Below are 17,148 nucleotides of genomic sequence, written 5' to 3' on the forward strand. Positions count from 1 at the left end.
GTTTAAAACACGTTTTGCACCGTTTTTGTCGGGGCTGAACGCAGCCCTGTTTTTAGTTGCATCAATAAAGGTGTCATAAAAGAAAAGCCCTCGGGATTTCATTTTTTTGTCCTATATCATCTCGCTTGTTTGCAGCACCTTTATTCTAAGCTCAAGTGCACATCATAACAATATCAAGGTATTATCATGGTGGATTTATCATTATATGTCAAATGCTGTATGATTTTAAATATGTTAATGAATCTGCATTTTAACAATTGAAGACTTAACTGCAGTATATCTGTTTTGTAAAGTTGTCGACCATCAAATATATATATATATATAGGCCTATTTATATGTGTGTGTGTGTGTGCGTGTTCTCTATTATTGATCAGTGATCACATATCAGAATTCCATAGTTAATTAAATATTTTAAAATCTGTATTCAATCAATTTAATTTCTTATTAAAATACAATTGTTTAAAACACGTTTACCACTTCGTACGTTTTATGCCTGTTTTTGTAATGTTCATGAGAATCAAAAAGTGTTACAAAATAAAAGCCCGCATTTTGTCCAGGGCCAATCCATTTCAAGCAATTGAATTCACTTTAGGGGCTTGGATCAAATAACATTTAAATCTCATATAGTGTAAGTTGTCCTCTTCTTTAATTAAAGCTCCCATCAATAGGTAAGCACAAATGCTAACGTGAGTGGTTTGTGTGTGTGTTGAAGGGAGCGGCGCGTGAGCGCGGAGGAGGGCGTGGCGTGACGCGACGCGACGCGTCTGACGCGTCTGACGCGGCGAGCTGGATCAGCCGAAGTGAAGTCTCCTCTAACACTTCAGTAGATCAGTGTCGCTCTTGGCGCTTTCAAAATAACATTGTTTGCCAGAAATGGAGGTAAATACATACAACATTCAAGTGCTTCTGCAGGCAGCTGAGTATTTGGAGCGGAGGGAAAGAGGTATTAGACGCGTTATTTCTTTCACGTTGTTTGCATTGAAACCGAAGCCGTTTTGGACAGTCTGCTGTTTGCTTGTGTTTTGCACACATTCGTTAATGTTTGTATTAATTTTTCCTCATGTGGGCACTGGGTGTGTCTTCTCTTTTGCAGAGGTTAGTTCGTGTATCTGTAGAGTAATAAACATCGCTTTTATTGTTGATGTTGTCGTGTTTGGCTCGCTGACCTACATTTCAGTTCTGTATTGTGCACAAAGGCGCGAAATCGTCATAGATTTGAAAATGTAGCAGCGCTGGCCGTTACTCTGCTACAGTTACAGCGGCTCAGACGTCGCGTAAATTACTGGATACATAGTTACAGCGGAAAGCTTTGATTTCAAAAGCGCCAAAGCGTTCGATGGCGCCAAAACCAGAAAGCGGTCTCGCTACAGCTGCTTTGATGAGACGCTGACATATAGCAGATGTTTCCTGTATCTGGTATAGCAGAACGTTAATATTTGTCTTTTTAGATTTATAATCAGGCAACGGTCATATGCCCGATGTTTCTGTAGATGTCAGAAATAACTTATTTTTAGCTTGTGTATATAAAGGTCGTATATAAAAGGAAGTAGGCTGGGCTATTAATCACTCATGTTATGTTTTATACATTTTCAGAGGCCGAGCACGGTTATGCCTCAGTGCTTCCATTCTACAGTAAAGGAGTTACAGATAAGAGAAAAAAGCAGAAATCAAAGAGTCATTCGCCTGGGAGCAGCAGGTGAGTGTAAGGTGTTGCTTTGTTATTGTACGCTCTGTGCATCTTCTAAAACAGTGGTTCCCAACACTGGTCCTTGAGGCACCCCAACACTGCACGTTTTGTATGTCTCCTTAATCAAACACACCTGATTCAGGTCATCAGCTCATTAGTGGAGAGAACAAGACAGGGGTGCCCAAACTCGGTCCTGCAGAGTTTAACTCCAACTTGCTTCAATACACCTGCATTCAAGTTTCTAGTTTGTCTAGTAAGAGCTTGATTAGCTGGTTTAAGTGTGTTTAATTGGGGTTGGAGTTAAATTCTTCAGGACACCGGCCCTCCAGGACCGAGTTTGGGCACCCCTGCTCCAAGACCTGTTATTGGTGCGTCAGAGAAAGGAGACAAGCAACATGTGCAGTGTTGGGGTGCCTCCAGGACCAGGGTTGGGAACACTGTTCTAAAACACTGATTAGCGACTAGCGAGATTCTTGTTATTCAAAAAATATTTAATTTTATTCTACAACGATCTTCTTGCTTTTGATTTTTTTTAATGCAAATGAATGAAAGAAAGGCATTTGCTTCCATTTAGACAACTTGAAGTGTTAGTTCATCCAAAAATGATTATCATTATTTACTCACTATAGTAAACGCTCCGTTTTTCAGTTAAAGTCAGTTCGTTCTCGATTCAGTTCTATTTAAGAACTCTGTAACGTTCATCAGTTATGGAATGAGTTCATTTTTTTTCAATGAAGCAGCTCTGGAGAAAACAGTGATGTCATCATCCAGCTCAGTTCAGGGGTCAGTTGCATAGATTGTCTTAAGAGCTAGTTTGACCAACTAGCAGTTGTCTTACTTTTCCAATACAAATAAGACCAATCTACCTTTTCATAACTGAAGGGAAGTTGTGGCCTAATGGTTAGAGAGTTGGACTCGTAACCCAAAGGTTGCAGGCTCGAGTCTAGTACGGGATTGTGGGTGGGGGGAGTTAATGTACAGCACTCTCTCCCACCTTCAATACCATGACTGAGGTGCCCTTGAGCAAGGCCCCCAAAAAATGGCTGCCCACTGCTCCGGGTGTGTGTGTGTTCACAGCTGTGTGTGTGCACTTTGGATGGGATAAATGCAGAGCACTAATTCCTAGTATGGGTCACAATACTTGGCCACATGTCACGTCACTTTTAAGACTAGTCTAAACAGTTTATGCAACTGGCCCCAGTTCTCATCAGTAGTGTCTGTGCAATCAAGTCAGATATTAAGTGTCCCCAAATATTAAGTGCTGAATTGATTATATTAAGTACTTTTAACTGTAGGTCAATCTAACTAGATGGTAATGTCTACAAAATGCTTATCCACACACATCTTATACAAAAAAAAAAATGAGTGAGAATTTAATACGAACGAATGTTATGGCTAAATAAAGCTTTGTTCTTTGTTTCAGGTCTGTTCACAATGAGTTGGAGAAACACAGGTAACTAAGTTTTATTTTTGCGTTCTGTCCTTCAGTTCAGCAATTGTGCTATTGTTCTACATATTAGTACAGTTTTTCAGTAATTCAGTCCCATCAGTGTGGGAGTGAGATATTGCTTTCTGCAACAGTTCGATAAAGAGTTGCTGTTGAGTAACTTTAATTTTTAGACAGATTTTGCCAATTTAAAGCTTCAAGCTTTAAAATGCTATGCTCACGTACTCTGGTCTGTAATGCATGAACATTGACAACATAGGGAAAAGTCCGAGTGCTATTGGAACTCTGTTTAGCCAATCAAATTCGAGTACTAGAACTAATGGTTGTATAATTAATTATATTACAAATTTAAGCCGGAGTGAAATGAAGTGTGTCTTTGTGGTTTTGCATGTAGTTAAATGTTATGTTGCTGCGTGTGTTTGTGATTGTGATTGTAGGAGAGCTCAGTTAAAACATTGTTTGGAGCAGCTGAAGCGGCAGGTTCCTCTGTCCTCGGATTCAGCTAGAAACACAACCCTCAATCTGCTCAGACAAGCACAGCTGCACATCAAGGTGAGCCTGATTGACCATATTACCAAAATGTTAAGAGTGATGATTATACAGAAGTAAAAATAAATAAATAAATAGAAATCGGATTATTTGTTGTTTATTAGTCTACAGAATAAAGACAACTATTTCAGCTGAGTAATTATGGAAAGGTCTGGAAATTATTAAAAAAAAAATGGCATGCTATCAGAATTTTGTTGCAGTCTAGAATTATTTGTTGTTTATTAGTCTACAGAATAAAGACAACTATTTCAGCTGAGTAATTATGGAAAGGTCTGGAAATTATAAAAAAAAAAATGGCATGCTATCAGAATTTTGTTGCAGTCTAGAATAGGTTGCGAAACACCTGCTGACAGGGCTAGTGTTTTAGAGTTGGTTATCTGGCAGCACATATCATCAACACGCTTAGTGTTTGTTACCTAAAAAATGTTTAAATGCATTTATTGTGTAATATGTGTATTTTGCCTTTTGAATTTCTATGCTTTTAGGCAAAAAAGGAGACCGCAAATTAATTTCCACAGAGTTTTAAGTAAGTAAATGATAATTATTAGTGAAATAAATGGTAAATATTGTTAATATAATTTAGGGACTTTTGGTGGATCTGATTAAAAAGTATATACAGTGGCCATTCTGGTGGAACATCCCTGAGCAATAACCCATTGAACGGCAGCTTTATGACAATAATGATGAGCATAGGCATTAGACATAGAGTTCAATCAAACTGTTTTATTCCCAACATGCATTCAAGGCCCTTTTCCATTGTTAATGAAAAGTAAAGTTACATCATTTGATGTTTGATTTCCGCTGTGTTACTCGGTGAGTTTGGCAAAAGAAGCATTATTGGCGGATCTGAAAATTTGTGCTGTACCTCCTATGGATTTAAAACCAATAATTTGTTCCCATGTTAATAACAAATGGCAAATAGAATGGGATCTAGGGCTGTCAAAAAAAATTAGAATTCCGAATATTCGTCTAATTTAAAATAAAAATCCACATTCGAAAGCAAAAACGTTGCATTAGAATTTTAGGTGTGCGTTAAGGAGGCGGCCTTATCAGTGGCGCATAAGATGCGATGACGATGTAAGTGTCGTTGCATTGTAATGTTTTTGTTAGTCTATCCAGTTGAAGCCACTGCTGCGTTGTTCATTAAAAATATTGCAGAAAAAACGAACATCAATGCGGAGAAGATCTTGTTTACATCAAAACTGAAACCATATAAAAAAGTGAAAGCATATTTCGCGCCTTTTCTAGAGGGACATCTATCACCATTGCACTCGCGTCTCGCACAAAAGAGCCACATGTTTAGAAAGCCATGTAAAATTAATGCAAGTTTAACTTTGAAAAAAAAAAAACATATCTCGAGACTTTATGGTGGGGTTTTTTCCCCATCCCACTGCATCTCATGTTTTTAAATGAAAAATATACTCTGTGTGATTGGCTTTCTGCCCTTTGTATTAAACTATGCGTACATACATGATGCTGTTCTGTTTAAGCAACTTAATTATAATTGGTTTATAAACATTATTTTAAACATTATGCACTTTTTTCGAACATCAATGCGGAGAAGATCTTGTTTACGTCAAAACTGAAACCAAGACGTTCACACAGAACACATATTTTGCGCCTTTTCTAGAGGGACATCTATCACTGTTACACTCGCATCTCGCACAAAAGAGCCACATGTTTAGAAAGCCATGTAAAATTAATGCAAGTTTAACTTTGAAAAAAAAAAAACATATCTCGAGACTTTATGGTGGGGTTTTTTCCCCATCCCACTGCATCTCATGTTTTTAAATGAAAAATATACTCTGTGTGATTGGCTTTCTGCCCTTTGTATTAAACTATGCGTACATACATGATGCTGTTCTGTTTAAGCAACTTAATTATAATTGGTTTATAAACATTATTTTAAACATTATGCACTTTTTTCACAGATAGTCATGTTATCTTATGCTGTGAATAAACATGCATTAGTAATATTTTGCTTGATGCGCTCTTGTGGCCTCAGGAGAGAAGCCAAAAGCTTTTCTTCACCCTAACTGAAATTATGCATTTTAAATTCGAATATATTTCGATATAAGTACAAGATTCGAATTTAGTTTTTCAGACATTGACAGCCCTAGTGGGATCTATATACAATCAATAAACTCCTTGAAATTAGTCCCAATGTTGGAAAAATAATTTTCTATCAATTTTCTAACCGATGGGAGAATTGGTCATTCCAGGATGTCACACACGTTTTTAATACTAGGGGAAGATCCTCCAACATGTTCTCTCTGCCGAATCCCTTTATCCTTGAAGCATGTTTTATTAGATTGTGCTGGTTTTAACTCATTGAGAGAACTTTTTTTTATTCAGTTAACTCTTTTGAAGAGATTTTTAAGAGTTAAACCAAATACAGTTTTGGAGTTTTTAGCAAAAATCCATTCTAAAAACATGATACAATTCAGCCATAATATTTCTCTCCATGAAAATAGCCACAGAAGCTGGAATGGCGTTAAACACAAATAAACAAACTCAGTGAGTTTGCTTCTGTTTCTTAATGACAAGCTTAAACTATATCAAGTATTTATGTAACGCATCTCATTTGTGTATGAATGGCTGTTAGATTGAATAAAGTTGATTAAAATCAAAGCACGTTACTGTAAGAATACTCTTGATTTCCCTCATATGCAGTGCTGTAATGGCAGCCTTGCATGCAATTCTTGCAGCACCCACAAGATACCGCCATTTGGTGGATTGCGATTACAAGACTGATGTCCAATTTTAGACAAATGCTTAAATATTAAATGCATAAATTGCAACAGAACATTTACTGTAAATGGTTTACAAATGTTTTTGTCTGCCAGCAAGGAAAGGAGCTAACCTAATTAATCAATCAGAGAGATGTGAAGCAAGTCGTTCTGATCCTGGTGATGCAGTGAGATTTGATGAGATGCACAGCAGAAGGTTTAAAGGTGGGTCTTCATGTGCTCTTGCAGAAGCTGCAGGAACAGGACGAGCGTGCAGAGCTGCTGAAGGATCGTCTGCGCTGGGAGCAGAGAGAACTGCGCACGCGGCTGGAGAAACTGCAGGGCGGTTCAGAGAGGATGCGTAACGACAGCCTTGGCTCAGCTGTGTCCTCCGAGAGATCCGACTCTGAGAGAGGTGATCATCAGACGGCCGAGATGTTAATATTCCTAAATTAGAGTTTCTGTTAGATTAATATGAGCTTTTAGAGTTCAAATATTTCTATTCTATCTAGTTCTGATCAGTAACTGGTTTAACTTGGTTAAAACTATTTAATTTAAAAACACATATATGTGTTATATGGTTTTTCGAAATTGAGATTTATACATCATCCGAAAGCTGAATAAATAAGCTTTGGAGGATTGTTAGGATAGGACAATATTTGGCCGACAACTATTTGAAAATCGGGAATCCGAGGGTGCAAAAAAAATCTAAATATTGAGAAAATCGCCTTTAAAGTTGTCCAAATCAAGTTCTTAGCAATGCCTATTACTAATCAAAAATTGAGTTTTAATATATTTACGGTAGGAAATTTACAAAGTATCTTCATGGAACATGATCTTTACTTAATATCCTAATGATTTTTGGCATAAAAGAAAAATTATTTTGACCCATACAATGTATTTTTGGCTATTGCTACAAATATACCCCAGCGACTTAAGACTGCTTTTGTGCTGCAGGGTCACATATGCAAACACTTTTTAAATGAAAGCTTTACTGAAGGTTTAATAAACCGTTTCTTTTCTTTCTTTTTTTTTAAGATTATTCTGACTATTATATATGGGTGGTACAGTAGTCACATGAGTTGTTGATCATATTTGCTTGAAAATTGCAGAGGACATTGAGATTGATGTGGAGAGCATGGTGTGGACTCTGGAGTCAGATGGTCTGGGCTCATCGCATGCTGGGGTGGACCACAGCTACTCTACCTCTGTTCACACCTGGTTATGACCGTCACAGATCTACAGACATTACAGAACGGTATGAAGTGGATGGGGGACTCTGCAAACGTTTGATGGGCTTTACCATCATCACAGAACAGCCTTATGTTGCTGCCACTCTGAAACCATCAGCCACAAACAACAACTAAGCATGACTGGAATTTATTTTGTGTAGTGTATTCTCTACACTAATGGCATTATGGTGCTCTAGTACAGGGGTTTTTAACCTGTGGGGCGCGCCCAAAGACGTTCCCTTGAGAATTAATGAATATGAGTTAACAAATCTTTAGCCATCCACTAGGGGGCAATCTGACTCCCACTGCTAGTCGACAGTTAGAGCAGAGTTGGCTCGAGTGTCAGTTACGCTCAGTGTTGCTAAGTCTGCGGTTTTCCCGCGGAATTTGGCTACTTTAACACTTGCCGCGTTTTGTAGTTTTGGGCTAGTTTTGCGTAGCAGTTAGGCGGGTTTTGTTGTGAAAACCTGGCAACCCTGATCACGTTTATTGACAGTGTAAGATTATTTACGGTTAGCCGTGTCGGAAATCCAAACACGGATTAGCATGTTGTTATCTCAGAAACAGGCTCAGCCATCACATTGAATCCAGTAAACTGGTTATATATTTATGTTTCAGTATAATTACGCACGCTATACCAGGGGCGGTTCTAAACCCTTTTTAGGTGGGTTTCAGCCCCCCCCCCCATCTGTCACCTTAGCCCCCCAAAACTATCTTAACGATCAGGCCAAGTGCTGCTTCCTCGAGAAAGTTTTTCATTCTCACGGGTTTTAAGTCTTGTCAGTTTAAACATTAAAGTAATTTTAAGCCATTTAAGCCCAAGACATCTCAATGCGGTACTCACGCACTGTGATAGAGCGTTTCTATGAGCACCGCGCACACACCTGAAGTGCACAAACAGATGGCCTTCTCAGACAGCAGGTGAATACCACTGGCTGTCTTGACAAGTATCCTTGTAAGCACAGTCGGTTGTTTTAAGTGAATGTAAACGGTAAAGAAAATATCAAATGTACATCAGTATAACAGATCCATGCATTTCTTATGTAAATAAGAAATAAAAATTGCGCAAGTGAAATTAGACAAACTTGGGGGGGCGCATGTCCTAAAAGGTTGAAAACCCCTGGTCTAGTATGCTATACACTCGTGAGATTCAAGTGTAACAATTTTGGTGATGCTTTATTTCCACAGAATGATTGTTTTTTTTCTGGATTAGATATGGTCACATTGCACCCATTAGTTGTCTTCTATCCGGCTAATGAGCTTAACTTTAGGGTCAGCCTGCAGTACACATGGCTTGCACTTAAATGTTTAATATCCATCTTATTTAATTCTTTTTTTGAAAGTTGAGTTTTGATACATTGCACAAAGCATACGCATGAGCACTTGTGATGTCTCTTTAGGTGTGATATTTCTTTCAAGTTTGCTAATGTGTGAAATTGCAGATTGTCAATGCTTTTTTTCCCCTTTTAATATTGCAATTTTTTTTCTAATTGAAAAACTGGGGAAGCTAATTCAAAGGTTGTGGTGCTGCAATTCATAGGAAAATAATGCTTTCCTTTACAGCCATGCACTTGTTATTTGCTATTGGGTAAAGGTACAGTTGGGTTTGAAGTGATTGTTATTGAACTACTATCAGCATCATCGTGACGTTTCATTTTTATGTACTTTTTACTGTGCTTTGGTTCACTTCAGAGAATCAAAGTTGGTGCTATTAAAACACCCAACAACAAGCTCTTATGTTGAGCCCTAAGCAAGAAGCCTGAAAAACAGAACATGGTACATTTTTATTTGTACAGTGGATTTGCAGCAGTTTAATCTCTTTTCCCCTAAGATGTGTTAGTCTGCTCATGTGAAAATGTTTTACTTTTCTTTCTTTTTTTTAAACTGCAATTCAGTATGTTGGTAGTATTGACAAAATACATGGGCTGTATTTGCAAACTGTTCAGTATCTGCTCATATCAGTCATTTATGCAAACTATTATGAACATGCCTTTGTTTTTAGATGTTTGTACAGTAACTGTTAATGTACACAGCAAAATGTACATTGTATATATAGTTCTGAACACCAAATGCCTTAAGAACTATTCGTATGTCATTGGACCAGGAGCACCTTTGTATTTGTCTCTCCTTGTATTCATATGTAGCATTTTATTCTTTTACCAACATAAGCCTTTTGTACAAATAAATATTTTACGTATTTAATCTGACTTACATTTACATTTACATTTACATTTAGTCATTTAGCAGACGCTTTTATCCAAAGCGACTTACAATTGGGGGATACATAAAGCGATTCTTCTTAAGAGAGGCAAACAGACACAAGAAGTGGTTGTAATACCAAGTTCTTAGACATTGTTCAAATAAGTACAAGCTAGAAAGAGAAGGAAAAAATAATTTTTTTTTTTTTATGATGAAGTCAAGTAGCTTCGAAAGAGATGAGTTTTCAGCTGTCGCTTGAAAATTGTCAGGGATTCAGCATTCCGGATAGGGGTGGGAAGATCGTTCCACCAGCCAGGAGTGGTGAATGAGAATGTTCTGGAATGTTCTGGACTTGTCACTATGATTTTGCATACGTTCTTTATTTGCAACTGGGGAGCTTGATTGTAATATATTAGTCTAGACATCTTGACATGACATAGGCTAGTATTCAGTCATATCAGACCTAGTGAGAACATGTTGGCCTATTTAAAAGCCACGCTTAGTTTCATTTCTCTAGAAAATATTAGTATGAGATTTACTTGATCTGCTTAAAATGGTGTTATCTCTCCTATTCAATAGTGACCACAGTGCAAATGAAATGGAAAAAAAAAAGAAGAGCAAAAACGAGACCAGTATGTCAGATAGAAAATATTTATTGGTAATACCTGCTGGTCACGAACAATTAAGAGCTATAAATCATTACCGTTTCATTAAACAAATGCATTTCTTCTTTCAGACACTCAACACTGGACATTTTTTGACAACTTTCACACTTGTAATCAGACATTGCCTCACGCCGGCAGTGACTGCTGGAACCGTGGACCCATCAATGCAGACAGAACTTCAATTTGAAGCGGCGAATCACATTGATAAACAAGGCAGATTACAGACCTCAGTAAGTCTGAATATATTTAGATTCAGAGGCCATGTTTGAAATACAACAACAAAATCAGAGAAATTAATTTAGCAATCGAAAAAATTGCAAACACCATGTAAAATCAGGAGCCGGTGGAGGATTCTGCTGTATCAAATCAAGTTTACTGGAGAATTTCAGTCGAAGAGCACATGGGCTTCACTAAATGCATTCTGAGAATCCAGACAGGCACGATTTGATCATCTCAGCTCCTGGCTAAATGCATCTCACATCCACGTCTGTGTCCTGTGATGGCATGACACGGCCCTTTTCAGAAGTGCTGGGAGAGTCCGGACACTGGACTCATCATACATACTGCTTCTTCTGAGCCTGAGAGGCTAAATCTTTCGCCTTCTCCTTGGCGGCGAGTGCGGTCTCGCGTGCCTTCACAGTTGCGGTTTCTGCCAGAGTACGTGTGGGCATTTCACCTGTGCAGAAATGAGCTTAGCCGACCATGTTTACAACTAAATGAATTAAACCATTAAGCTGCTACTGCATGCTTGAACTCTAGCTGGCATCTTACCTTGCATCTTGGCCAGGACGTACTCAAAGCCTTTCATGGTCTTTGTAACGCTGCTCTTAAACCGGGCAAGACCAAATTCCTGAAAATGGGATAGAAAGATGTAAAGCGCTTTGAGAAAAACACTCCTTGCTGCCAAGTGTTGTGGAAGTTCCAGTGAGGTAATTTAACTGCAGACTAAACAGCTGTTAGCTATAAACACCCCGCATGATCTTGATCGGCTGCAGAACGTTATTCAAATGTATTTAAACAGATCACACACACTACTGTAATAAAACTTTCTTTGAGATCAACATAACCAAGTGTTGTTTAGAGGTCCTGTCACCCGCTGACCTGAATCGCTCTAGAGAGGCCGTACAGTTTGGAGGAAATCCAGGCCTCTCTCTTGATCTCGGTCCAACTGTTGTTGTCAGGGTTCACTCTGTACACACAACGCTCTTCAATACTCTACACACAGAAAACACATAGTTAACCTCTCATAGTTCATGTCTAGTCAGGCCAGTTGATAATTAATCATAGCCAGTCCAGGAAATCACACAAAATAACTATTATAGAAGTAACTGTATTTGAAACAAAAAAGCATGTTGAATTGCACTAAAAATGCAAGCACTGTTAATGCAATGCATTATTTATTTCTTAATTAGTGCAATTCAACATCATGCTATTTTGCTTCTAATACGCGTGTCATTATTTTGCTTCCATGCCATATTCACATATTCAAGTGCCAGCAGGTGAAATATTATTCATCTTTCGTCTGCAATTTTCCGCATGCTGTGCTTAAGTTAAGAAAAAGAGGTGTTTTTAAATGAATCCCATTTAAAGCCCCACTTTGGCCACTGTCACTTTTTTTGATGCTGATTTTGAGCACGTCACCAAATAGCCCCCAAAAAACTCTTAATTTTTTTCATTATCCATTACATGTTTTAATCCACTACGTTTGGAAGACAAAGTGCTTACTGTCATAAAAATACTGTCAGAATACACAACACATTAATGGTCCTAAAAATAGGTTTAATTTGTTTTTGACACAAATATAAATCCTTATTCTCTATAATTTTTGGGGTGCAATATCACTTGGACATGTTCTTGTCAGCTCTGTGAGACAGGAGGAGGGATGGCGGCCCACCATCACACGAGCGTGGCTGATGTTCCAGGTGAGAGTGGTCATGGTCCTGCCCCGAGGATCCACTACAGAGTCCTCAATGATGTAAGCCTTCCGTGCCATGTGAGCAGGCAGAAACTTCTCCGCCCAGCGAGGAGCTCTGCTTGTTTTGGTCAGGAGACGTCTGGAGATCAGACAGTTGTCCGGAGTGACTTCCCGAAATATGATGTCTTCAGTTAAAACATGATTACTGAGGAACACAAATAAAGAAATTATATCAAATCCAATAGACAGTGGTTATAAGTGGTATAAGAATATAATACATAAGAAATCTTGTAAAAAAAAAGATATACATGTACTGCGGGAGCTGTAGGAGGGTATCTTAAAAAAAGACAAATATTAGGGCTGGGCAAAAAAAATATTGATTTTCCGATTAATCGTTTTTTTAAATGATGTCGATTCGATATCGATTCTCAAAAAACGCGAACCTATCTTTTCCAGTATTTATTTCAGCACACATTTAAAACAACGTGAATCTTAGCATTAGTCTTCTCCACTAGATGTCCCCCTTATTTATCTTGCACGATGTTACAACATTCAGCCTGTCATTCATTCAGCGCTTATCATGGCCATACGCGCAATTCGCAATGCTCAGGTGAAATGCTGAAGTAATACTATAAATCGGCGGAAGCATTTGATATCACGCATAAGGCGCCATGATTTTCGCAATGAATGAATGGCGGATGGTGCGGCGCACTGTTTTGTTTACTGCACACATACTAAAGCGCGGATGACGCTCGCGGTGTTTTCAGCTTCTGCCGTCTCACTATATGATGATATGAACACGAATGTCATCTCCAGCTGCTCTGAGAGTCACTTCATACACAGCAGCTGGAAGTTCTTCACGGCAACCCGTCAAAATAAATGTTTAGTTTAACGTTAAACTGTCAGAATATATTACTATTTAGCAGTCTTAAGACTCAATGCTACTACTGCTAATAAATATGAATAAATCTTTATTTTTAAAAGGAATAATCACATCGGTTTTCTTTTTAATTTTACCAGTAAACCTCTGTTGTGCAGCACTTTGTTTGCCAAAAAAATAAATAAAAGGGTTTAATTTTCATTTGCTTAGGATAAATTAAATTAATGTTTTATGCCTTCATCTGATCACCAGAAAAATTCTGAACATTTTATAGGGCCCTATTATTGTTTAAAAAAGGACCCTATACAAAAAAATAAAGAATAGGTTTAACATAGGCATATGGTTCTTAATTTCTTTTTATTAATTCACCATTTGTAAACTGATGTTTACTGTTCATTTTTTAGAAATATCAATAGCATTTGTATTAAAACTATATTCACTGAATGTAATAAAAAAAAAATCGAGAATCGACTCGAGAGCTTGCGAATCGAATCAGGACATCTGAATCGATATCCAGCCCTAACAAATATACACATTTGTAGTACCTGTAGGGGTTGGGGTATCTCTGCCAGAATGCCAAAAACACTTGGTCCCATGAGCTCTTCAGAAAGCCTGTTTAATTTTCATTTGCTTAGGATAAATTAAATGAATGTTTTATGCCTTCATCTGATCACCAGAAAAATTCTGAACATTTTATAGGGCAATTTTACATTTTATAACATTTTTTTATTGTTTAAAAAAGGACCCTATACAAAAAAATAAAGAATAGGTTTAACATAGGCATATGGTTCTTAATTTCTTTTTATTAATTCACCATTTGTAAACTGATGTTTACTGTTCATTTTTTAGAAATATCAATAGCATTTGTATTAAAACTATATTCACTGAATGTAATAAAAAAAAAATCGAGAATCGACTCGAGAGCTTGCGAATCGAATCAGGACATCTGAATCGATATCCAGCCCTAACAAATATACACATTTGTAGTACCTGTAGGGGTTGGGGTATCTCTGCCAGAATGCCAAAAACACTTGGTCCCATGAGCTCTTCAGAAAGCCTGCACAGCTGAAATACTTCACCATTGTTCCCTCTCAACCTGCCTGTGCTAAAAACTGTAACAAAACACAAAAACAGCAACTAGTAGATAACTAAAGACTACAAGTCAAACTAAATATCTTGAAGACAGGCATGAGGAACAGACTTTAAAGTGCTTTCGCCTAGAAACACACAGCGTCTCCCTGACATGCTGCTTCAACACTAACTGTGCTTACTGAAACCACGCCGCCTTTCTTTGTGTGCACATTTGGGGCGCATTATGCTAATATCTCCACATAGTGAGGTAGATATGTGGGGGCGTGTTAGAACGAGCCGTCTTAGAGGGGCGTGTCAGAGTCTTAACTTTGATAAAGAATATCTCTTTGGTTTTGAGACTTTAGTCTTTGCAACTTCAGGGATCTTATCTATGCACAATCAGCTTGTAACACTCCAAAGAGAAAGGAAAACTTGAAATCGCATCATATGACCCCTTTAATTAAGGAATAAGACTTGAATTAAATGAGTACGTGCAACTTTAGCAATGGACTGCCAGATAAGAAGCATGAGCTGCATACCTACACGTGTCAGCTGACCTGGAATATACTAGCAGTGCCCACACATTTTTTTCCAGGTTTTTATACTATTAGAGCCAAAAAAAATGCTGTCTGTGCAGGCAGCCCATTTGGTTTTCAGATTATAATGTTAACAAAAGCTGTTCAGAAACCAGATATAGATAAGAATTTCACTTTATTGAGACCACAACGTTCAAATCAGCCATCAAGACAACAAGCTTACTTATGTGTCGAGACTGTGATGTCCGTGGATTCTGACGCTGTTTAGGTACACAAACCACTAGGTTTCGACAAGATGGTGCCTAAAAATCAGCCATAGTATTACACGTTGTACGGCTATATAAAAGACGATTCGATTATTTGATTAATAATATTTTAAAAGCAGTAGTGGTCACGAGTATTACAACTGTAACACTGCATTATAAGCTAAGCCTGTCACCTTTTCTTCAGCTAAACCTGAACCGCTGGATGAATGTCATGCACATCTGCTGCTAGTGATGCTAACGTTAGCTCGCGGCTAACGCATGTTTACTCTCTTTCTGAATGAACGAACGAAAACAATTATTAACATGAATGAGGACTTACCAGCGTAAACAGGCTATGGGGCGCTTTGCGAAGTGATTTTCCTCTACTCCTACATCTCGCGACCATCCGTGTGTCTCGTCTACTCTACATCATGACTGTACGTGACTGAAGAGAGGAAGGTCATGGGCACTTACGCCACTTCCGGAAGACCATGCACTGTACAGCTGCTTTACATGTAGCTTACCCTAACCATAATATTACTAATACTACTATATACATTTAACGTGAATTATAATCTAAGTACATACGTTTTGAAGAGTATGCATATATATATAAAAAAAACACTTTAACAAGGTCTGGATAAGGGGGTGATCAGACATCTCCGTTTTCTGGGGCCATTTCCCGTTTTTGGTGTCCTGCCCGCGATCTGTCCATGAAAATGTCCCGTTTTTTGCAGTTCAAAACAGTCCGCCAATGCACTGCAAAAACGACCATAGAAGCCTGGGGCACGTTCACGCTCAAACTGGTGTGCACCGTTTTGCTACGGTTTCCGGTTTGAACGACATGTTTCCTTGCAACGGGGTTTGAGATGCGTTTTCTCTTGTTTGGTGGGTGTGTCAAACATGTCAGCCCAATCAGCAGCAACATGTATATAAACCACGCGGTATTAAAGAGATGCACAATGCAATTAACATCAAAATAAATTCACAAGAGCAAGTATATTGTGTGCACATGTTTATTTACATTAAAGGCAAAATAACTGAAATAATAAGAGCTCAAGTATAGATCTGGAACTTCTTTAAGTCTGTCTAAATATCATTTAGTAATTGCAATGTCTTCTGGTCCATATCCTTTCCTTCGGAAGGTGTGCTAGACACTGATTAATGTAACATAAAAATACTATACATATTTATATATTTTGCTATTGTATTATGGAGTGACACTTTCATAAACTTTTCTATACCCCTCTGATTATATAATGGTAAATATTACAATATCGTAGCACAACAACAGTGATCAGCAATAATGATAAGCCTAATACTCACAATAAAAATAATAAGGTCATATAGATCATAACACAGTCTCGGAGGTAAGAAGTGGATTATCCTTCACCTGAAATGTTTGTCTTTTCATCCTGAAATGCGAGGCAAATGTTGGATCACAATAATTATGAACCAGTTTGCACAAACCCCTTCACTGGATTGGGATTTTCTCTTTTATTCTGGAGGGCAAGGGCAGTGACTGTAACATCGAGCGTATTTTGCAGTATTAAACAGGTATTTATACCGATTTCATCAGGCTCCGGAAATTCTTCAAAAAGAGCACAAAGAATGGCCTTCTCAGCCGCCATAGCTGCAACTCTTGCGTCATCAGAACAGTGTTCAACGCACCACCGTTTCCGTTTAAAACACGTTTTGCACCGTTTTTGTCGGGGCTGAACGCAGCCCTGCTGTTGCATGCTCACCAGAGCACTCGCGTAGTAATCATTTTTTACCGACAGAGGGAGCGGCGCCGCTAAGTTAAAGGGTTAGTTCACCCAAAAATGAAAATTATCCCACAAATTACTCACCCTCAAGTCATCCTAGGTGTATATGACTTTCTTCTTTCAGACGAATCCAGTCGGAGTTATATTAAAAATGGTCTTTGATATTTCAAGCTGTTTAATGCAAGTGTGTAATGCAAGTGAAGCCATTGCGTTTCGATCCCAGTATA

General features: G+C 38.1%; 2 protein-coding genes across 3 annotated transcripts; one reads left to right on the forward strand and one right to left on the reverse strand.

The window, feature by feature from the left end:
• Positions 1 to 838: 838 nt before the first annotated feature.
• LOC107550994 (max dimerization protein 3) lies at positions 839 to 7,959 on the forward strand. Its single transcript, XM_016232471.1, has 6 exons — positions 839 to 943; positions 1,594 to 1,696; positions 3,111 to 3,140; positions 3,572 to 3,686; positions 6,662 to 6,827; positions 7,525 to 7,959. Exons 1-6 carry the CDS (start codon positions 874 to 876, stop codon positions 7,638 to 7,640), a joined length of 600 nt encoding a protein of 199 aa, XP_016087957.1. The 5' UTR covers positions 839 to 873; the 3' UTR covers positions 7,641 to 7,959.
• Positions 7,960 to 10,480: 2,521 nt separating this feature from the next.
• Positions 10,481 to 15,685, reverse strand: LOC107551005 (PRELI domain-containing protein 1, mitochondrial-like). Of its 2 annotated transcripts, XM_016232481.1 has the most exons (7): positions 15,496 to 15,663; positions 14,361 to 14,415; positions 13,849 to 13,915; positions 12,403 to 12,628; positions 11,610 to 11,723; positions 11,280 to 11,358; positions 10,481 to 11,184 (listed from the first exon to the last, which is right to left on the reverse strand). In XM_016232481.1, the coding sequence occupies exons 2-7, from the start codon at positions 14,383 to 14,385 to the stop codon at positions 11,063 to 11,065; spliced, it is 633 nt and encodes a 210-aa protein (XP_016087967.1). In that variant the 5' UTR covers positions 14,386 to 14,415; positions 15,496 to 15,663; the 3' UTR covers positions 10,481 to 11,062. The 2 variants fall into 2 exon arrangements, with proteins under 2 accessions (XP_016087967.1, XP_016087968.1); XM_016232482.1 differs by lacking the exon at positions 13,849 to 13,915 and having other exon boundaries at positions 14,294 to 14,415; positions 15,496 to 15,685.
• Positions 15,686 to 17,148: the final 1,463 nt, after the last annotated feature.

The sequence above is a fragment of the Sinocyclocheilus grahami genome, unplaced genomic scaffold, assembly GCF_001515645.1.
Source record: "Sinocyclocheilus grahami isolate Dianchi unplaced genomic scaffold, SAMN03320097.WGS_v1.1 scaffold411.1, whole genome shotgun sequence".
Lineage (NCBI taxonomy): Eukaryota > Metazoa > Chordata > Actinopteri > Cypriniformes > Cyprinidae > Sinocyclocheilus > Sinocyclocheilus grahami.